General features: G+C 36.6%; 1 protein-coding gene across 2 annotated transcripts in view; it reads left to right on the top strand.

The window, feature by feature from the left end:
* LOC145673801 (NADH dehydrogenase [ubiquinone] iron-sulfur protein 3, mitochondrial-like) overlaps positions 1-18,879 on the top strand; it is a 116,567-nt gene that overhangs the window by 63,941 nt on the left and 33,747 nt on the right. For both annotated transcript variants that reach the window (XM_081743563.1, XM_081743562.1), the window contains exon 3: positions 7,656-7,903. In XM_081743563.1, coding sequence (XP_081599689.1) covers positions 7,656-7,903 — 248 coding nt within the window. The remainder of the gene's footprint in view (positions 1-7,655; positions 7,904-18,879) is intronic.

Raw genomic sequence — 18,879 nt, 5'->3', positions numbered from 1 at the left:
CGGTTATCATAATAGCATTGTACAACGTTTGCTCCGTCTGGCATCCGTAGGTTTTACACTAATATAAGTTTGTATTAGTGTGATTGAAGAAGGGACATTTTGGTGCTGAGCTTTGCAATCAGCCCACGTCATGTGACAATATATGAAAGCTATTTTATTCTACTTTGTTCAGCTTAAAACACAAGTTACTGTGATGTAAATTATGTCGGGAAGCACATAAATGTTATCGAATAGAGCAAAACTTCTCTACTTCCGATCTAAGCCTGTGTGTTATGTTTTCTCCATAAGTGACGTAAAGGCAATGCTCTAAATAGAAGAGGGGGAGTATGCGGGGTATACTTCCTTAGATCTTCACTTCGAGCACTGCGCAAAGAAATAGGAACACAGTTTAAAAACCGAGATTATCCTATCTCGAATATTTTCAGTGCGTAGCTGATGGTGGTTGTATTGTGCCATTGGTCAGGTACAGTCCTCATAGACCGTAACTCCAGGGAGTCAGTTTAGTACTTCCGTATATTTCCTTGTTAATTTCCTCACTATTTCAATATGCATTTATTATTTTATTACCAACGCCGTAGCTACACTGGAATATCACCCCCGTGAGATCAGAGAAAGTTAAGCAGTGCCGAGTCTGGTCAGAGGAAAGACAGGTGTAACCATTTGTACTCACCAGTGTTGGCGTTGCTCGTCTACCCAGCGTTGTGAGGACAATTGGGAAGCTACTTGAAAGAAAAAAGTAGGGAACTGCAGTCTTGGAAACCAGCATTAAAGGCGAGGGTAGCCGATCTGCTGACAACACATCACCCCACAGAAATGAGTGCCAGAAATCCAGGCCTCCTAAGGGCTGTTACGCCAGGAATTTAGTTATCATTATTATTACTGCTGATAATAATAATATTAGCAGTAGGCTTAATAAAGATTCTTTCTGTTTGTTTGCTCTGCTCGTAAGTACATTATTTCTCACTTTATGATATAGTTAGGCAGGTCAATAATTGGTCAATATCTTTCTAATGTGATTCATCACATGTATAAAAACTGGACAAACTGCAAATTAGGATACTACACAGAGGAAATTAATAATGATAGCTTTATTACTCAGATATTGACCTGCATTTTCGCTAATAAATATGAGGATCTTTGTACTTAATATAATGCTTTTTAACGCATTTCTTTGTTTTCTTAAGTATTAAATTGCCATCATACACAGATGGCCTGTCGAATAATAAGTTGCCCCAGAATACGTGGCTGGTATAGTTATTAGTTAAACTAATTAAACTAATGTGAACATAATTATGAAAGTTTTGTTTTCATGGATATACAATGATCAGATGTAACTTCAATATAATCAAGTATTTCAATTATAAACTTCTCATACTTTTAGCATGATGTTTTAAAGAATGGAGTTGGAAATATGTGTGTAATTGACCAGAGTATCGGGTCGCTGTTCGGGATGCCATTTATTTGTAACCGACCAGGTATCGGGTCGCTGTTCGGACTGCCAATTATTTGTGACAGTCAAGTGTATCGGGTCACTGTTCGGGTACCATTTATTTGTAATCGCCGGATCGTAGTCTGTCCTCCGTGGTCCTGCCAATAAGTATTCTCCTGAGATTGGACTTACCTAGGTAGGACGTTGAAGGATCTCTCCAAAAAGGGATTACAAAATTGTTTCCAAATTGCTCGTCGGTCTCAATGATGAGATGAGCATTAGGCGCCGAGGGATTCGGATGTCTCGTCTTGAAAACCTCACGGACGATCAGACGGTCATCCAGACCATAAAGCACACAAACATCATTCACACACTCAACGAAAACACATTGGGTTAAATGACATTGTGCTTATTTATTAGAATATTATTAAAAAGAAAAATAATGAAGAGAAACGATCACAACACTTAACACTGGAGATATATATGTATATATATATATATATATATATATATATATATATAATATATATAATTATTTCCATCATCAAAATCGCACTTTACATTTTCAATACACTGTAGCCCTTTATCACCTTGATTTATATATAGAAGATTATAATTGAGATTTCACTATAAATGACTTTCTCACACCATTGACGCACTTGAGGGATTAGCACTGGAGGAAAAGTTGCCGGGATAATCCCACGTAGCAATCTACTTGCTGCTCCAAACAATCCTTGAGAGTCGACACGGGTCTTCGGTAAAATAAGTCTCCAAAGTGGAATGCTAATGTTGAAGGGCGCGTTTATAACTTTTTGGCGCACTAGGTATATGAACCTTGGACTTATTGATTTGGGCTAGCTGTACGAAAACGTCCTTCATCGGCTAATAGCTTATGCCCCTTAGCATAATATTATACTTGAAGCTCGACGCAACGTGCGTGGTTACTGTTTCAAAACCTGGAGTCACATTCCCCGAACCAAAAGGTTCGAGATACGAACTGCGTTGGTGGATTCGTCAATGTTGGCAGTTCATTCTCAAAAATACTCAGGTTAAATCACCTGCAAATGCATGCAAACAGAATATGGAAAAGAATTGATGTTTATTTTAGTCCGCTGGCCACGACGCACGAGACATTGCGATAACTTGGCCGTGTGAAAGTACAGATAACGAACTGGAAAAGCAATATGACTGGCGACGATCAGACGCTTGGACACCTGCTCTACCCTGGTCTGCTCTAATCTACTGCAATATTTCCATAAACGATTAAAGAAAGCTCTTAATTCAGTTCCAAATATCTGTAGAATACATACGGTGCATATTAATAAGTCAGGGAGAAACTCTGAAAAGGTTCGTCGCCCACTGAAATGTTCTCACCACAAAGCAATGTTTTAAATATATATATGAAAAAACAATGAAAGACTTTTTTTGTTCAATTGCGTGGGAAGGAAGCAATTCCCACCAAAGAAAGAACTTATTTGCGTCGCAGAATAAAGTATAAATCGAAAATATAATTACTGTCTTTATGAAATATACAGAGCGTCCACAAACAAAATACTTCTATAACCTGGTGGCGGTTATATGCGTATAGTAATATGAATTTCCCGCTTCTTCAAAGACTACACAGAAGCACAGATGTCAATTTGGGTATGTCGTCTCGTGGGAACATCAGAGAACCCCTGATGCATGTCCCTACTTTGGCTCTGTTTAGGTAGTGATGTTTGTCTCTGTTTAGCTAATTTTCGATGCAGAAAGTGAGTGTACTGTGACCTGTCGAAATGTCTGATTTTTTCCGTCCGTGGTTGTAGAAGTCTTCCTTGCCAGAACAAGAAAATAATCTAGGTCCCAGCCATCAGAATGAGCAAACACCGACAAAAAAGAAACAATACTCGTTAGGGAACGGTTCGAAAATTAGAAAACAATGTGTCTGTTGTGAGAAATGTATGCGAGTATGTGCGTGATATAGTAAAAAGTGCGGGTATTTTGCCAAGAAAAAACAAATAAAATTACAGCAGACACAACTGGTGTTTAATATAACCACAATGAGGAAAATTTCCTCGATTCAGGATGTTTCATCATGTAAGACACAAACCAAATAAAAAGTCAATAAAATTAAGTCATCCTTTGATAAGATAGACGATTTCACGAGAGACTTAGTCCGACGAACGGTGTACGGATCCTATATGAAAGGGGAATCACCTACACGCATTTTAGGGAAAGCAATGAAAGATAAGACTGCCGGGACAGACTGTGAATTCCCATATTCTGACGGAACTTTGCGAAGACTACTGCGAAGTATGGGTTTCTCATATAAAAGAGTTCTCCGTAAAACAGCTACATCCGAGTCTGTGGAAGTAGTTGCATGGAGATACCGTTACTTGGAAGAAATTAATAGACTGCGTGGAGAAGGATATAGGGATGTATATTTGGACGAGTCGTAGTTCGACAATGACACGTGCAAGATGAAAAACTGGAGTGTTGACACACACAATTGCACAGTTACAACTCCTGCGTCAAAAGGGGAAATAATAGTAATTGTGCACTGTTGTGGGCAAAATGGCTTTGTTCAAGATGCTCTTCTAGTAACACATCCAAACATGTTAAATGTCCCAGCTGACTCCATGGCACGATGACCTCACAGGTTTTCGAGGAATGGTTTGTTAATTCTGTGTCAAAGTGATTGGAAGAGCCATCAGTTATAGTGATGAACAATGCCAGATACCACTCGCGAATTCTTAATCCAATTCCTAATATGTCATGGCCAAAAGATAAAATAATTCAGTACATGATAAATGTTGGAATTAATGTATCTCACCCAGTTCCAACAAAACCTCTTTTAATGGAACTTATTCAGGAGACACCTAGAGAACAGGAGAAATTCGTAAGAGATGAACTTGCTTTTTCGCACGGCCACATTGTTTTAAGATTACCTCCTTACCATTGTGTGCTCAACCCTATGGAGTAAGTTTGGTCAGAAATAAAAAGGCGTGTTCTATCTTGCAATTGAGAAATTATTTCAGTTTTGAAAAATACAGCGGACTCAGTTACTCCTGAAAAATGGAGAAACCACATAAGAATATCGAGGACATTGAACAGTTATCCTGTCTTGCAAAATGTTTTTGATGAAGACAAGGATCATGTCATCGAGATGGATCAATCGTCCTCAGAAAGTGAGGAAACCGAAAACGAGGACATGTTTTAAACTCTTGAAGTGGAAAGTTCCAATTGTTTATTCTATCTATTTATGTGAGAATTTTCTAAATAATTTTCAATGAGGTCTGATATAGAGCTTTATGTGAGATAGATTCTAAGATGCATGAAGGGCATAAACAAGAAATAATAATAATAATGCTATGTATAAAATACTAACATTAGTGTATCACGCTAACTCCTAATAGTAAATCACGTTCATGCTCATTGCAATAATATAATGCAATAACTTAGATTTGAGCATTTTAATTTACGTAACCGCAAGTTCGTTGGTCGGTTAAGTTAAACAGTTAGAGCTCTTAAATATGATTTTAACCTATAATTAGTGCTTCAAATTTCGGGTAGCCACCCGATACCCGTTGCATTTGTTTTACTCGACCGTTAGACCTGATGTTCTCGTTTGACCCGATAGACTCATTACGAGTTCGTACATGATAAATAGAACAATTTGTGTTACGGTAATAAAGTGAAACAACACACCGTTCACATTATAATGACAGACTAAGCTTGTTTTCATTAAAAAAAAAAAAACACGGGGTTACCAGCTAACTGGATTCATAGGGTCAATCAATCAAACCCGATTCATACGGGTAAAAATACAATATCGGTCCAACGGGCGCGCCGGGATCGATTCTATTTTCCGAGCATTACCAAAAATGCACAGTAGCCCGAAGCGGCTCAGACGTAAAAACTATCACATTATTATTATTATTGTATTAATACGGAAAATTACTTCGTTGAATGACCTGTGGTTATTCTTGTTTTATTTATCTGCTACCCTGGCGACAGAAAGATCGACTAAATTTTTATAGTACCGACAACATCCAACTGACTGACAAACCGCACATAGCCGCTAATAAACTTTGACAGTTTTACTGCTGATAAGAAAACTTGGTTTAGCTTTGAAAACAACCCTATCAGTCATTTTCATGCATATTGAATTTTTGTTTTCTGTACGCCTCAACTACGAACTAACGCTAAAGTACTACGTCGTACCTTACGTATGGCAAGATAAGTCCCCCCCCCACTTTAGAAAATTGAAACAATGGCTAGGTCATTCGTTTGTACCATTTGTACCGAAAATAATTTCGTTTGTACCATTTTTTTTACAGGGTTACTTGAGAGGTCAACTGGGGGGGCTATTCTTGGCGCCAAGATAGCCCCCGTATCACAGCACAAAAAATTGAAATATACCATTCCAAAACAAATCGCTTGTACCGTTTGTACAGAAAAGAGTTTTGTTTGTACCCTGATAGTTTTCGAGAAAGAGAGGATGACATTTGGAGGGGAAGATTGAATTAACGTTGAGTTCTCTTGATTGTTCATTGACGGGATAAATTTGGAATTAAAGTAACATTGGTGAGTGTAATAGGCGATTAATACAAGGCACCTAATTTGCTGTCGCAAATGAAGTAAGTGCAGTGCATATCTTCTGTATAATCAGGGTTTGCTTAAGTACAGTGAAAGATGACTTTCTTTTCAGCTATAGGGAAATTTACTAGTTAATCTATAATTCGAGTAGCAAAAATTAGCACCTTTAATTGATAGTTCAATTTTTATTTATTCTTTAAATTGCTAAATGTGAAATATTGACATTGAAGTAAGAACTCATTCTATAATTAAATTGAACTTTTCGGCATTAATGTATTTCCGTGGCTTCCATCTTTGAAATTATTACAAGTAAGAGTTATGTTGTTCACAAGTAGTACATGTAGTGAAATTTCATAAATTTGTGTGAGACTTTTTTTTTTAAATTTCCGTAATTTCTGATTCAAATCAATATCAAAGGCACCTACCCCATGTCAAACTCAGATGGAGGATGATGAAATTTGTTGTTTTTCTTAAGTTTGAATTGTGTTACTAGTCATAGGGATTTTAAGGACTCTTCGAAAGCCATCAATTTTTTATGTTAATTTTAGGACATAATCCTTATATGTTGTATGGTAGTTTTATGACTTTGTTGTAAGAAATGGACATTCTAAAATACTCTTTACCTGCATTTATCGAGGATGTTCATGGTCAGGTGACTCATCTTCAAGTGAGTGGTAAGTGGCTCACCGAATTAAGTCTTTTGTAAATGGAGATTTTATGTAAATGCAAATAACAACCTCCAATATTTCTGTATGATTTTTTAAAGCTATAGCTCAGCGTTTCCCAACCTTTTTCAACTTGCGCACACTACGGGTGTTACTTGGATTCTCGCGGCACACTTATAGATATTATTATTTGTAAATATAAAACACAGTGGTATTTTTTCTGTGATTATTAATCTTCTCACAGAGAAGAAAGCTCGATCACTGTTTTTTCCCGCTGGTAAATCATTATGATTATTTTTCATTTTAATTTAAAAATAGAAAACAATTGCAATGAAATATTGGACTCAGGTTTTTAAAAATACGTTTTCTTTTTAAAAACTGTATCCAACCTTTTACTAAGAAGGAAGATCACTAAATAACGATCCAACAAACAAATCTCTTTTACTTTTAAAACACAAATATAGGTAATTAGTCGAAAGGATTGAATGATATTTTAAATTTTCAAGTTACAAAATAGTCTGTAACAATAAAGAAGCAATAATGGTCATAACAATGATAACAAATACTTTTTTCAATATTAGAAATGTACAGAAAAGTAACACGGTATGAAACTTAAAATTGTAGATTCATAGTAGAGGTTCATATTAATGTAAAATACAAATTATCAATTTTCAATAGGTTTTGCAATTTGATTGCTATAAAATTAATTATTTTGTTTCCATTCCTCGCGGCACACCAGTGGCCCATTCACGGCACACCGGTTGGGAAACGCTGCTATAGCTGAATTTGAAGTCAGCAGATTAGCTGTTCACAAAACATGATTTTGCTTCTACGCTCCTATTACACGTAGTACGATAATTTCGTCATTTTATCATAATTGTAGTGTAAAATTCGCGTAAAATTGAATGGAAAATTCTGAATGTTAGTATGCATAAGTTTTTAATTGTAAAATATCTAACGTAATCTCGTTTCCTTTATTTCAGCTACTGTTCGTAAATTCGATTCAGTACAACGCTCAAATTTGACGGAATTTGGGAAATACGTTGCTGAGTGTCTACCTAAGTATGTTCAAAAGGTGCAGCTAACGGCAGGTGATGAATTGGAAGTTCTGATTGCCCCAGAAGGAGTTGTTCCTGTGCTGCAATTTTTGAAAGACCATCAAAATGCGCAATTTGCAAGTCTAGTGGACATAGGTGGAGTGGATTACCCAAGCCGCCAGTACAGGTTTGAAGTTAGTATATGAATTTTAACCTTAAAAGCAGTTACTCTTTTATAGATTCCGTATCTAATAAGCATAGTAACAATGTATATGAGATATTGTAGGTATATGAAGAACTGTTGAATGCTTGACAACAGGGAACGAATTTTTCTGTAATCCCGAAACTATGGTAATACTGCGATAAGAGTGCAGTAAAATAGGATAAATTCAACAATTTTGTTAGCGTTTACCGAGAAACAATCTGCAAAGATGAGATACACGAATCGATAGATCTCGTTGAGCTGAACAAAATGATAGGGGTGGTAAATCCTCATGCTTAGTTTTCGAGAAATAAACTTTTTCTTGTAAAGTTAAAAATTAACACTGTAGAATAACCACACCGCCTGTTGAGGTTCCATTCTATGATGATAATACACAGTATGGTTAATGAGATATAGCCCGAAATTACAATTAACTCTTAAACTGTAATTTTTAAACTTTAATCCTCCCCAAAGGCAAGACATATATCAATCGATAGATCACATCAAGATGAAGGAAACGATATCTCTGAGGCCATGTTCTCATTCGTAGCTTTGGAGAAAACTGAGAGAAGCCGAGTTTTATAGCGCTGAAAATTATGTCATTCGTTGCTAATAACAATTGATAGTTTTTATTCCGCTCGAAGATTGTTTGCTTATGTTCTGTATATACAGGGTGTTAACAAAGTAAAAAAATGCTGTTCTTTGTGTAAAAAATAAGAAAAAAGTTCATATGGACCTGTGGAGAAAGGTACATATTTTCAGAGCATGGACCTTTCAAAACATGGATCTCACAAATTGCAACACGCGTTGCTTTGAACACGAAGAATCGTGAAGTGACAGTCCGTAACGTACAGGATGTCACACTCACGCCATGCATAATTCAGCAATGTGCAGTGAGTCCGCAAGGGATTCCCCACAGGGCATAATTCCCAGACATGCTCCCAACAAAATTCTCACATTGTTCTAACTTGTAGGTATGCCTAAAGTAGATAAAAGGTAAGACTTGACAGCAGTGATCACTGAATGCAGGGACTCGGAAGTGTTAGGGACCATAAGTTTCACGATTCTTCGTGTTCAGAATAACGCGTGCTGCGATATATTGTTTCACGCTTATACGTATAAAAAACGTGAAATATGTCGTTAAATAATACATCGCAGTATGCGTTATTCCAAACACGAGGAACCGTCGAGCTAGCAGTCCTTAGCACTTCGGACTTCCTGTCGACGCATTCACTGCTTTTTAAGGCTTATATTTTCCCTGCTTTCGGCCTACTTTCAAGTGAGGGCATGTCTAAGAATTCTGTTTGGGAGCATGTCGGGAAATTATGCACTATAGGAAATCCCTTGCGGACACATTGCTGAATATGCATTTTTGGATGGCATATAGGTGACTTCCTTTTACACTGATATGAACCGCCACCCCATGGTTTATCGTGATTGAAGTAACGCGTGGTGCGTGGCACAATGTAGCTCTTTCAGGCTTTTGGGTGGCCTTAGATTTGAAACTATGTACCTTTCTCCGCAGGTCCATATGGTTTACTTTTTTGTTACTTTGATCTGAGGAATCAATTCTTACGGCTTGTTGGTATAGTTCATTTACACATTCTGTATATATATAATACACTTTAGGGTAGCATTGTACCTATTGTGTGTCTTAGTCTAACGGTGGCACTGACAGTTTTAATAGCGATGCACAGATTCGAACAGTGACTCACATTCTCTTCATAAGTGGGAAAGTTTCAATCTTGCTTTGAAGATGTACTTTAAGTGCGCAACTGTAACAAGATAAAGCAAATTAATTTTAAGAAAGTTTTTCGATTGACTTAAAATGCTCTTTTTAATTTACACAGCATAATTACAAACATCATAAAATTTAGTTCGGGCTCTTTCGTTCCGATTTTATCAGTCCACCAGCCATTCTATTAACATTCACTTGCATTTACTATCTTCTTTTCTACATAGTAGTTGGATGTTAAACTAGACCTTACTTCATTTCATTTTTGCAGAAAAAAAGAAAATTCTGTATTAGATGCAGGTTTGGGCTTTAAAATTCGTCCACTTTGAGTTGCACAACCTCATGGTGCCTCCGTTGGTTGACCTTACCATTAACCTACTGTAGTTTTGTCAGTCCGATAAAAGAATTTTTCCGGTATTCATTAATATTTGGTACATAATGAATTTAATATTTTAGCTACAGTTGGAAATCCCATCGTTATAGTCAAATGCCAGGGTAGCATTTACACAAACTCGATGAAAAAGTGCGTTTGTACTGAAAAAGGAGTACGGCAGCACATATGAAGGAGACATACGTGTATACACATTGAGTTTTATACAGTCCAAAAATTCATTCCTCGTTTTGCTTCAGTACGTTTCGCCCCCAATTTTTTGGTGCTAGTAACCAGGGTTGTTTTGTTTAAAACCAAATGTTTAAAACAAATGACTAAAACTTGTTTTAAACAATTGATTTTGTTTTAACCAAAATTTATATACGTTTTAAACATTTTGTTTTAAACACGTGTATTTTTTAAGACTTGTTTTAAACATATACTTATTGTTATTTTATTTCATTTTTGTAAAAAAAAAAAAAATCTGCCAGAGAAAGAAAATGGTCAAAAAGTGCTTCTCACTCGAAAGACTATTTTCTTCCCATGTGAATGTTTTGATTTCTCGTGGCTACAGCAGGTCAATGTGGTGATCTACAATTTCTTTTGTCTCTTTTTTCCCCTTGTTTTAAACGTTTATTGTACTGTTTAAATGCTTATCAGTTAACTTGCGATAAAGTGTCGTAGTAGAAGGTTGGACTTCGTATAGAACTGATGTTAAAAAATAAAAAAAAGAATTACTATGGAAACAAGTTTTTGTGTTGTGTTCAGAAAACAAAAAAGGGCTCTTTGCTAAATTGTGCTTCTGCAATATCGCAGGCATTCGTTGATAGTGTTGGTTCTCAGTCTTCATATATACATCTTTAGAGAAAAAAAAAGAATCCAAAATGAAAAAGAAAAACTACATGACAAGGTGCAACCTAGAGTTTTATATGATTGCCGCTAGAGAGGGGCGTCCGGTTAGACGTCATCCGCCCCCTAGCCTCAATTTTAGATGTTAGGAACAGTAATGCAGATTTAGAAACCCTTTGCTGAGAAAAATCCACAGAAAAAAATTGAAGTCCTTATACCGAGTAAATACAGACGTTGATCACCATTTTTATTGACCGTAAGGAACTATAAGCCTAAATTGCTCTCTTGTTTATTTTTTGGCCTAGGGTTTCAAAGGTGGATCTACTTCCGAGTTTCGGGCCTGCTTAAAATTCTGGAAATTGGGCCTAAGCAACGTTCCAGTTTTGATCATATATATTTCCTCCGTATTTATTCGGTGTAAGGACCACGGTTGCCAACTTCTCTTAAGAAAAAATCGGGACGGAACAACCGGTGTTGGAACCCGCTTCCCCCCCCCCCCGGAGAAAACTACACATACGGCAAGTCGTTGAAAACAATGTAAATAATCAGCTGAACAACACGAACCTGGATGAATGCGGCACCTTATTTTTTTTTTTATTTTCCCATCCACTGCTCATCACTAAGTATAAGCAATATATGTAACAAATTCAAACCAAAACAACTGCAATTTATTCAATATAAACAAACTTTAGAGAGAAAACTGTATAGATTTCTTTTTTTCACAAATGAGTGTATAACATTGTTAAGGAATTACTGACAAAAAAGTATTACTGAAATCAAGTCTTATTCTTTGGCTATTATCATGCAAAAAATTCAAATTAAAGTAATTGTAATTTATTTAACATAAACAACGTTTAAAAGAGATTGCAAAAACAATATTTTTAGTGCAGCATGGAAGCTGCATGGAATATATTAATACTATCATCATAATCGGCTGGATTATCAACACAAAACAATTAGGGAATAACTATAAATTAAAGACGAGCTGCTATTTTTATGAGTCAAATTAAAACACACATTTGTTACAAGTGATTCTGTACATAAAATTGCATGTAAATGAATGCTATTTCTTTGTAAAAATGACCCAGTAAAATATTAATTAAGTCTGAAAATCGATAAATCGAGACAATATGCATCCCGACGAATGTCCGATCGGGACGAGGGACAAATAAGTCAGAAACCGGTACAGTACCGACAGAATCGGGACGGTTGGTAAACCTGGTAAGGACCTCAAACTTGTTCTGTTGGACTTTGTTTATCTAAAGCTTTCTAAAACTGCCTTACTGTCCCCAAACTACTTACTTACTAAAACTAACTTACTGAGATTCAGGGTGGGGTTGGGGGTGGCTGCCTCCTACCCCATTGATGCCCCTGTCTAGCTGGTGTCATATGAAACTATCCTACGCCATTTTACTTTTTTTTTCTTTCTTTCTTTTTTTAGTTACATTTATTTCGGACTCTCGACTGCGAAGATATTACGTTTTGGAATAGAATTCATTTCTTGAGTAAAACTGAACATTATTGAAAATGGACTTGGATCCATTGTGCTCTGAACGCCCCAAACATTACTTTTCTTCAATTAATTATTGGCTAGAGAAAAGGAACCAATGACATAGACTTGCAGAAAATATTCTAAAGTTAACACAACGTGAAGTGTGCTCCAAATATTACTTTTAGAAAATTTATTATTTTAAAATAATTTTATTAGCATCAGTGTTCTGAAATAGTAATGAAATTTTGCAACTAAAATCTCACCCGCCTCACGATGCGTGAGTTTAGCCCTTGAGGGCATAACTAGAAAACTTTCAGAAACAGTAAGTTTGAAATAACTTGTCTTAGGGCTAAAATAACCGCACAAGCGTATTTCTGGTAAAATTCTAACCTTAAAACATGTAAAATGATTCCCTTTTTATTTGAAATTTCGAATTGCAATCAAAGATGGCCGACACGACTTGATAGCACTATCTGATGTGTCAGACCACTTTCAAGTTTAATCATTCTCCCTCAACCCGTTCTCAACACACAAGGGTGGTGAGGACTTTTATTTCACCATGTATATTGATTGATAGTGTGAACTCTCCACAGTAAGTAGATTTTAAAATCTACCTAAAAAGCTTATTACAACCAAGAAAGCACTTATGAGAGTTACTGACAAGAGGGTGTAATAAAAGGGGGTCGTAATATGAAAAAAGTTGAGAATTACTAATCTCTACTGAAATATTCTGTACCCAACACATTGTAGTCTTAACAGGGATAAAATAAATGAAAACGTCGGTTACAAGCAGTGGTGCTATTCAGCCAGTTCCGATCGATTCGCTAGAACCGGTTGTTAAATCTTCTGAGTTCGCAGAACAGTTTGTTATAACCAGCCATAACAATAAATTTTACCCAGTTATACTCAGGAACAGTAAATTTTAGTTTAACTATCTTTGTTTTTAGAAATTCTCACAGCTAAAGGGTTAAACATATGATTCCGAGAAACAAAGTATAAGCGATTTATTTCTTAATCTCAAATGCTCAGATATCAAGAATGAAAACAGGGATCGCATGAGAGTAGTGATAAGGGTTATTTAGGGGTAAGTATATTTGAAACGCATACATATTATCAACACTTGCCGATCCTTTTCTGGATTAAGGTCTTTCCAATACTTTTTGACAACCATCTATGTTGGGTAATTTGTTTCCTAGATATTTGCAGTAGTACCTAATTTCGTCACACCACCATATATTAGAATGCTGTGTAGGTCCCTTCTTGTCACTTGTGGTATCCAGTAAAAAACCGCTTTTGTCTACCTTGCACGGTTTGTTTCCTAAGAGAGTTATATCTATTTATCTACGTATCCATCTACTCTCTCTCTCTCTCTCTCTCTCTCTCTCTATATATATATATATATATATATATATATATATATATATATGTGTGTGTGTGTACAGTGAGCCAAAAGTCCTTGGACACCTGCATAAGTTTGAAAATCGACGGGAAAAGTAAAAAGTGATGGGAACAGAGGTTTGATGAGAGGCCACAACTTTTGGAGTATGTGTCATTCATGGCCGCCATTTTAGATTCAAGTCAATTTTTTTTTAAATGGGAAGGGGGGTATATGACACATCAAATAACACTAGCTTGACCTCAGGAATTTAGTGGTGTAATTTTTTTTTTTCTATCTTGTACAGTTTAGAAGTTATTAATGTTCAAAGGTGGGAAATTGCCTTGATACTAACCTAGTTCTCTCTTTGTTCCCGGTGATTTAAAATGGGTCTGACACGTGAACAGAAGATCGAAATCATCCTTATATCAGGGGAACGCAGCTACCGAACAATAGTAGCTGACTACAACAGACGGCACCCAGACAGAGAACCGGTATCGCACAGCACGGTGGCTCATGTGATCACCAAATTCCGGGATACGGGCTCTGTACAAGATAGGGCACGTAGTGGGCGACCAAAGACTGCCACCAATAAGGAAACTGCAACGGCGGTTGTTGCGTCGTTTGTGAAAAGTCCTAAACGAAGTACCCGTCGTGTCCCTAGCATGTGCAATAAGCCAATCCTCCGTTGTCCGGATATTGCACGCCAATCAGTGGCATCCTTACAAGCTGTACATGCAACATAAACTGAACGAGGATGACCCTGATCGCCGGTTGGAGTTCTGCATGTGGGCTACTGAACAACACGAACTGGATCCTGCGTTCGCCAAGGGCATATTGTTCAGCGACGAGGCGTATTTCACTTTGAACGGGGAGGTTAATCAACATAATTGTCGATACTGATGTGACGCAAATCCGAACTGGGTTGACCCGAGTAGAGAACATAGTCTAGGGAAGGTGATGGTGTGGTGTGGCATATGGGACACCCGCATCATTGGGCCATTTTTCATTTACAACGCCTTAACTGCACCACAGTACCTGATGCTGCTGCAGGACCTTGTGTTCCCTGCCACACTGAACGCTGACGGCATTTTCCCATCTTATTTTCAGCACGATGGAGCCCCTCCACACTATGGACTTGGTGTCCGTGAATGGTTGGATGAACAACTGTCAGGGAAGTGGATTGGTCGCCGTGGTCCCGTGGAGTGGCCGCCCAGATCCCCTGACTTAACGCCCCGTGATTTTTATCTATGGGGACATCTTAAGCAGATAGTGTATGCTGAGACAATCCGTGATTTGAGACACCTGGAGGAACGCATCCAACAAGCCTGTGACCAAATTTCAGGAGACATTCTCCTCCGTGTGCAGTCAGAGTGGTTGCGGCGACTACAGTTGTGCATTGACGGGATGGACAACACGTAGAACATGTGTTGTAGCATTCGGTATCAAGGTAATTTCCCTCCTTTGAACATTAATAACTTCTAAACTGTACAAGATAGAAAAAAACAAATTACACCACTAAATTTCTGAGCTAAAGCTAGTGTTACCTGATGTGTCATACACCCCTCTTCCCATTTAAAAAAAATGACATGAATCGAAAATGGCGGATTTTAAGATGGCGGCCATGAATGGCATACACTCCAAAAGTTGCGGCCCCTCATCAAACCTCTGTTCCCATAATCATTTTTTACTTTTCCCGTCGATTTTCAAACTTATGCAGGTGTTCAAGGACTTTTGGCTCACCTTATATATATATATATATATATATATATATATATATATATATATATATATATATATATAATGATATGTATGTATATATACAGAACCTGTTGTTAAAGAATTAGAATAACATCACTGATTGCTAGTAAAGAGCAAGAAATCTTAATAAATAAGTTATTACCCGATTTTGAAATATCGGGTAATCATGTTTGAAACTGTTCAAAATGTTTAAGACATGTTTTTTTTTTTTTTTGTGTGTGTGTGTGTGTGTTTTAAAACCTGTTTAAAACATTTTAAACACCTTTTTCATGTTTTAAACACATGTTTTGTTCTTTTTCAAATAAAACTGTATTTTTTCCAACCCCGCTTGTAACCAATGTTTTTGTGATTATATTTGTATTACTATTAATGTCTGTAGATGTGGAGGTTTGTCGGTCAGTTTTGATTAAGATGAAAATTTTTTCAATGGTTCTGATGTAGATTATATATGATGCGGATTATAATTCTGCAATTTGGAATATGCTACACTTAAGATGTCCTATTGTTAAACCGATAAGCTCAGCAATGTTAATCAAAATGTCATTATGAGACCTGTAATTTGTTGACTAGTGCTGTTTCCTTGATACATTGCTTTGGTGTTAGTAGTTTATGGTAATTACGATCACAGTAATGAATAAATCAAATAACTGTGTTTAATGAATTTGCTGGCTTTGTGTCTTTTGGTGCCCATAGTTGTTGAGGCTGTCTTATCACATGACATGAAATATTTCGTTTAATTTAATAGTTGGTGTATATAATAAACTGAGCCACCAACTGTACAAAGCACTGAATAGGTGTATGGTAGATTAAATAATTGGTACCAGCATCACTCAGATTTGACTGCTATTGTGGCAAACAATTTTCGTGAAACGTTCATGACCACAAAATTATTTGTGTAAATTTCTGTTTGTGTACATTCGATCTCAGCATAATTAGGTGTCTTCAAATCAAGTTTGTCCATTTTGTGAGGATTGGGAAGTGAGATATATTAACGAATAAACATAAAATTGATCAGCATTTTATAACGAAGAACCACCAAACTCCCTGAAACATAGATATATTTCATAGATTTAAGAATATATTCCGAACTACCAGAACCACATCGAATTTCACTTTAGTTGTATTTGATGACTTATTCTTAAATTGTTAAATCTTCAGTCTGTTATTTTCTATGACAGTATCTTATTATGTTTATTAAATAGAGCAAATAACTGAGTTTATATCACACCAAGACATTAGGTTGTCCAAGAGCATTGTAGTACAGTCTACATGGTTTGAGTGGTTAAACACGACTTTAAGAATAATATAATGTAAGGCTCTTCAGGGAGTGGATTGCGTAGCATAGTGGTTAACGCACGGTAAGCTGCCGACTTAGGTTCGAATTATGGTCCAGTTGTGCATTTATTTTATACTTTCTATGGCACTAAAACAAGATAATTTCCTTTGACGAATGAACTTAATTCTCGGAAAAGTATCAGATCAGTTGAGGTTTTATTGAAGCGAACGTTAGCCAAGTTTCTAGTATTCGACTCGTTTGACATTTGTGTGCCTGTCCGTTCCATGTTAACTCACGCAAACTTAACTGACTACCGATTTTGATGATACGTGGTATGTCTTCCTTCCATCTGCAGAAATAAGCCTACTGTTTAGGGTTGCAATATATTAAGTAAAAGGGCGTAAAATCCACCCCGTGTTGGCAAGTCGACACATACACATGCAGGACAAATTTCCAATGTAAAATCCACTAAAAACTTTTGGATTATGACAAAACTTAATGTATATTTTTCTTTATGGCATTGGAAATATGCCCACAGCTCATAAGCCCAGGCACTTTAGGTAAAGATGAGATCTAAAATAGAACTAAATGATGTAAAGCTAATTTTTGGTACAGTGTTAGTACATGGTAAGATGAACATTTTTCGAAAAGTCCTTACCTTTCCTCTGCTTGCTTTCTCCACTAGAGGGAGTCAAATGTCATATGAGTACAATCACAAAAATGGAGCTAATGCCTGTTCTATGTCACCGATTCCATTAATTTTAATCTCAAAATGATCGGGGTGACAGCGGGAAGTTACAGAAAACCCAATTTCGTCGTTATATATATATATATATATATATATATATATATATATATATATATATATATATATTTGGTCTAGGAATTAATTCGTGCGGTTTTTAATAAAAATTGAAGCTTTATTTCAAAAACAAAGTAAATGAATACGTTAACAAAAATATTGTCCATCGCTAGCCACTACTTTCTCCCATCTTTCAGGCAATTTACGGATTCCGTGTCGAAAGAATTCCTCATCTTTTGACGCAATCTAATCAAACATCCATTTTTCGATATTTTCTGAAGAAGTGAACCGCTGTCCAATCAAATCGTTATTCATGCAATCGATCAAGTAGTAGTCAGACGGAGCAGTGTCTGGTGAATATCGCGGGTGGAGTAACACTTTCCATCCGACATTTTCCAAATAGGTTTTGACCGGTTTTGCGACATGTGGTCGAGCGTTATCATCTTGATAAATAAGTTTATTATGCCTGTTATTCCATTCTGGTCGTTTTCAGGCCAGAGCTTGCTTCAAACGCATTAATTGTTGTCGATAGCGGTGTCCATTAATAGTTTCACCAAGTTTCAGAAGTTCATAGTACACCACACGTTTCAAATCCCACCATATATACAGCATAACCTTTGCACAATGAATATCTCGTTTCGGTTGTGAAGGACCTGGTTCACCTTGCTTCACCCAGGCCTTTTTTCGTTTAGGATTCTCGTAATGAATCCACTTCTCATCACCAGTTACAATTCGATGCAAAAATCCCTTCCTTTTCTGTCTTTGAAGCAGCAATTCGCAAACGATTTTTCTTCTTTCAACGTATTTCTTTTCAATTCATGTGAAACCCAATAAGACATCTTTTGAATCATTCCTATGGCTTTGAGACGTTTGGAAACTGTTGTTTGCTCAACTCCAAATGCTTCTGCAAGTTCGTCCTGCGTTTGACACGAATCCTGATCAAGCAATGCTCTCATTTCTTCATCTTCAAATTCTTTTGGCTGTCCAAATTGCTTTTGGTCTTCCAAGCTGAAATCACCGCCTTTAAACCGTGCAAACCACTTCTGACACGTTCGCTCAGCTAGAGCATGGTCACCAAACACTTCCACTAAAATATGATGACTTGCGGTAGCACTTTTCTTCATGTTAAAGCAATGAAGAATAACTCCCCGCAAAAACACTTTATCAGGCACAAAATGCGCCATTTTCAGTTGAAGAAAAAATGTTGTTGTTTCCGCTTCAAGCAACTGACATATACTAAACAAGATGCTCAATGACAGTAGTTTTCAACGCATGTTTGGATCAATGAAACTATGGGACAATAAGCTA

This window comes from Thermobia domestica, chromosome 17 (genome assembly GCF_964235325.1).
Source record: "Thermobia domestica chromosome 17, izTheDome1.hap1.1, whole genome shotgun sequence".
NCBI lineage: Eukaryota > Metazoa > Arthropoda > Insecta > Zygentoma > Lepismatidae > Thermobia > Thermobia domestica.
Note: the sequence above shows the minus strand (reverse complement) of the source record. Positions and strands in the feature narration are given on the sequence as shown.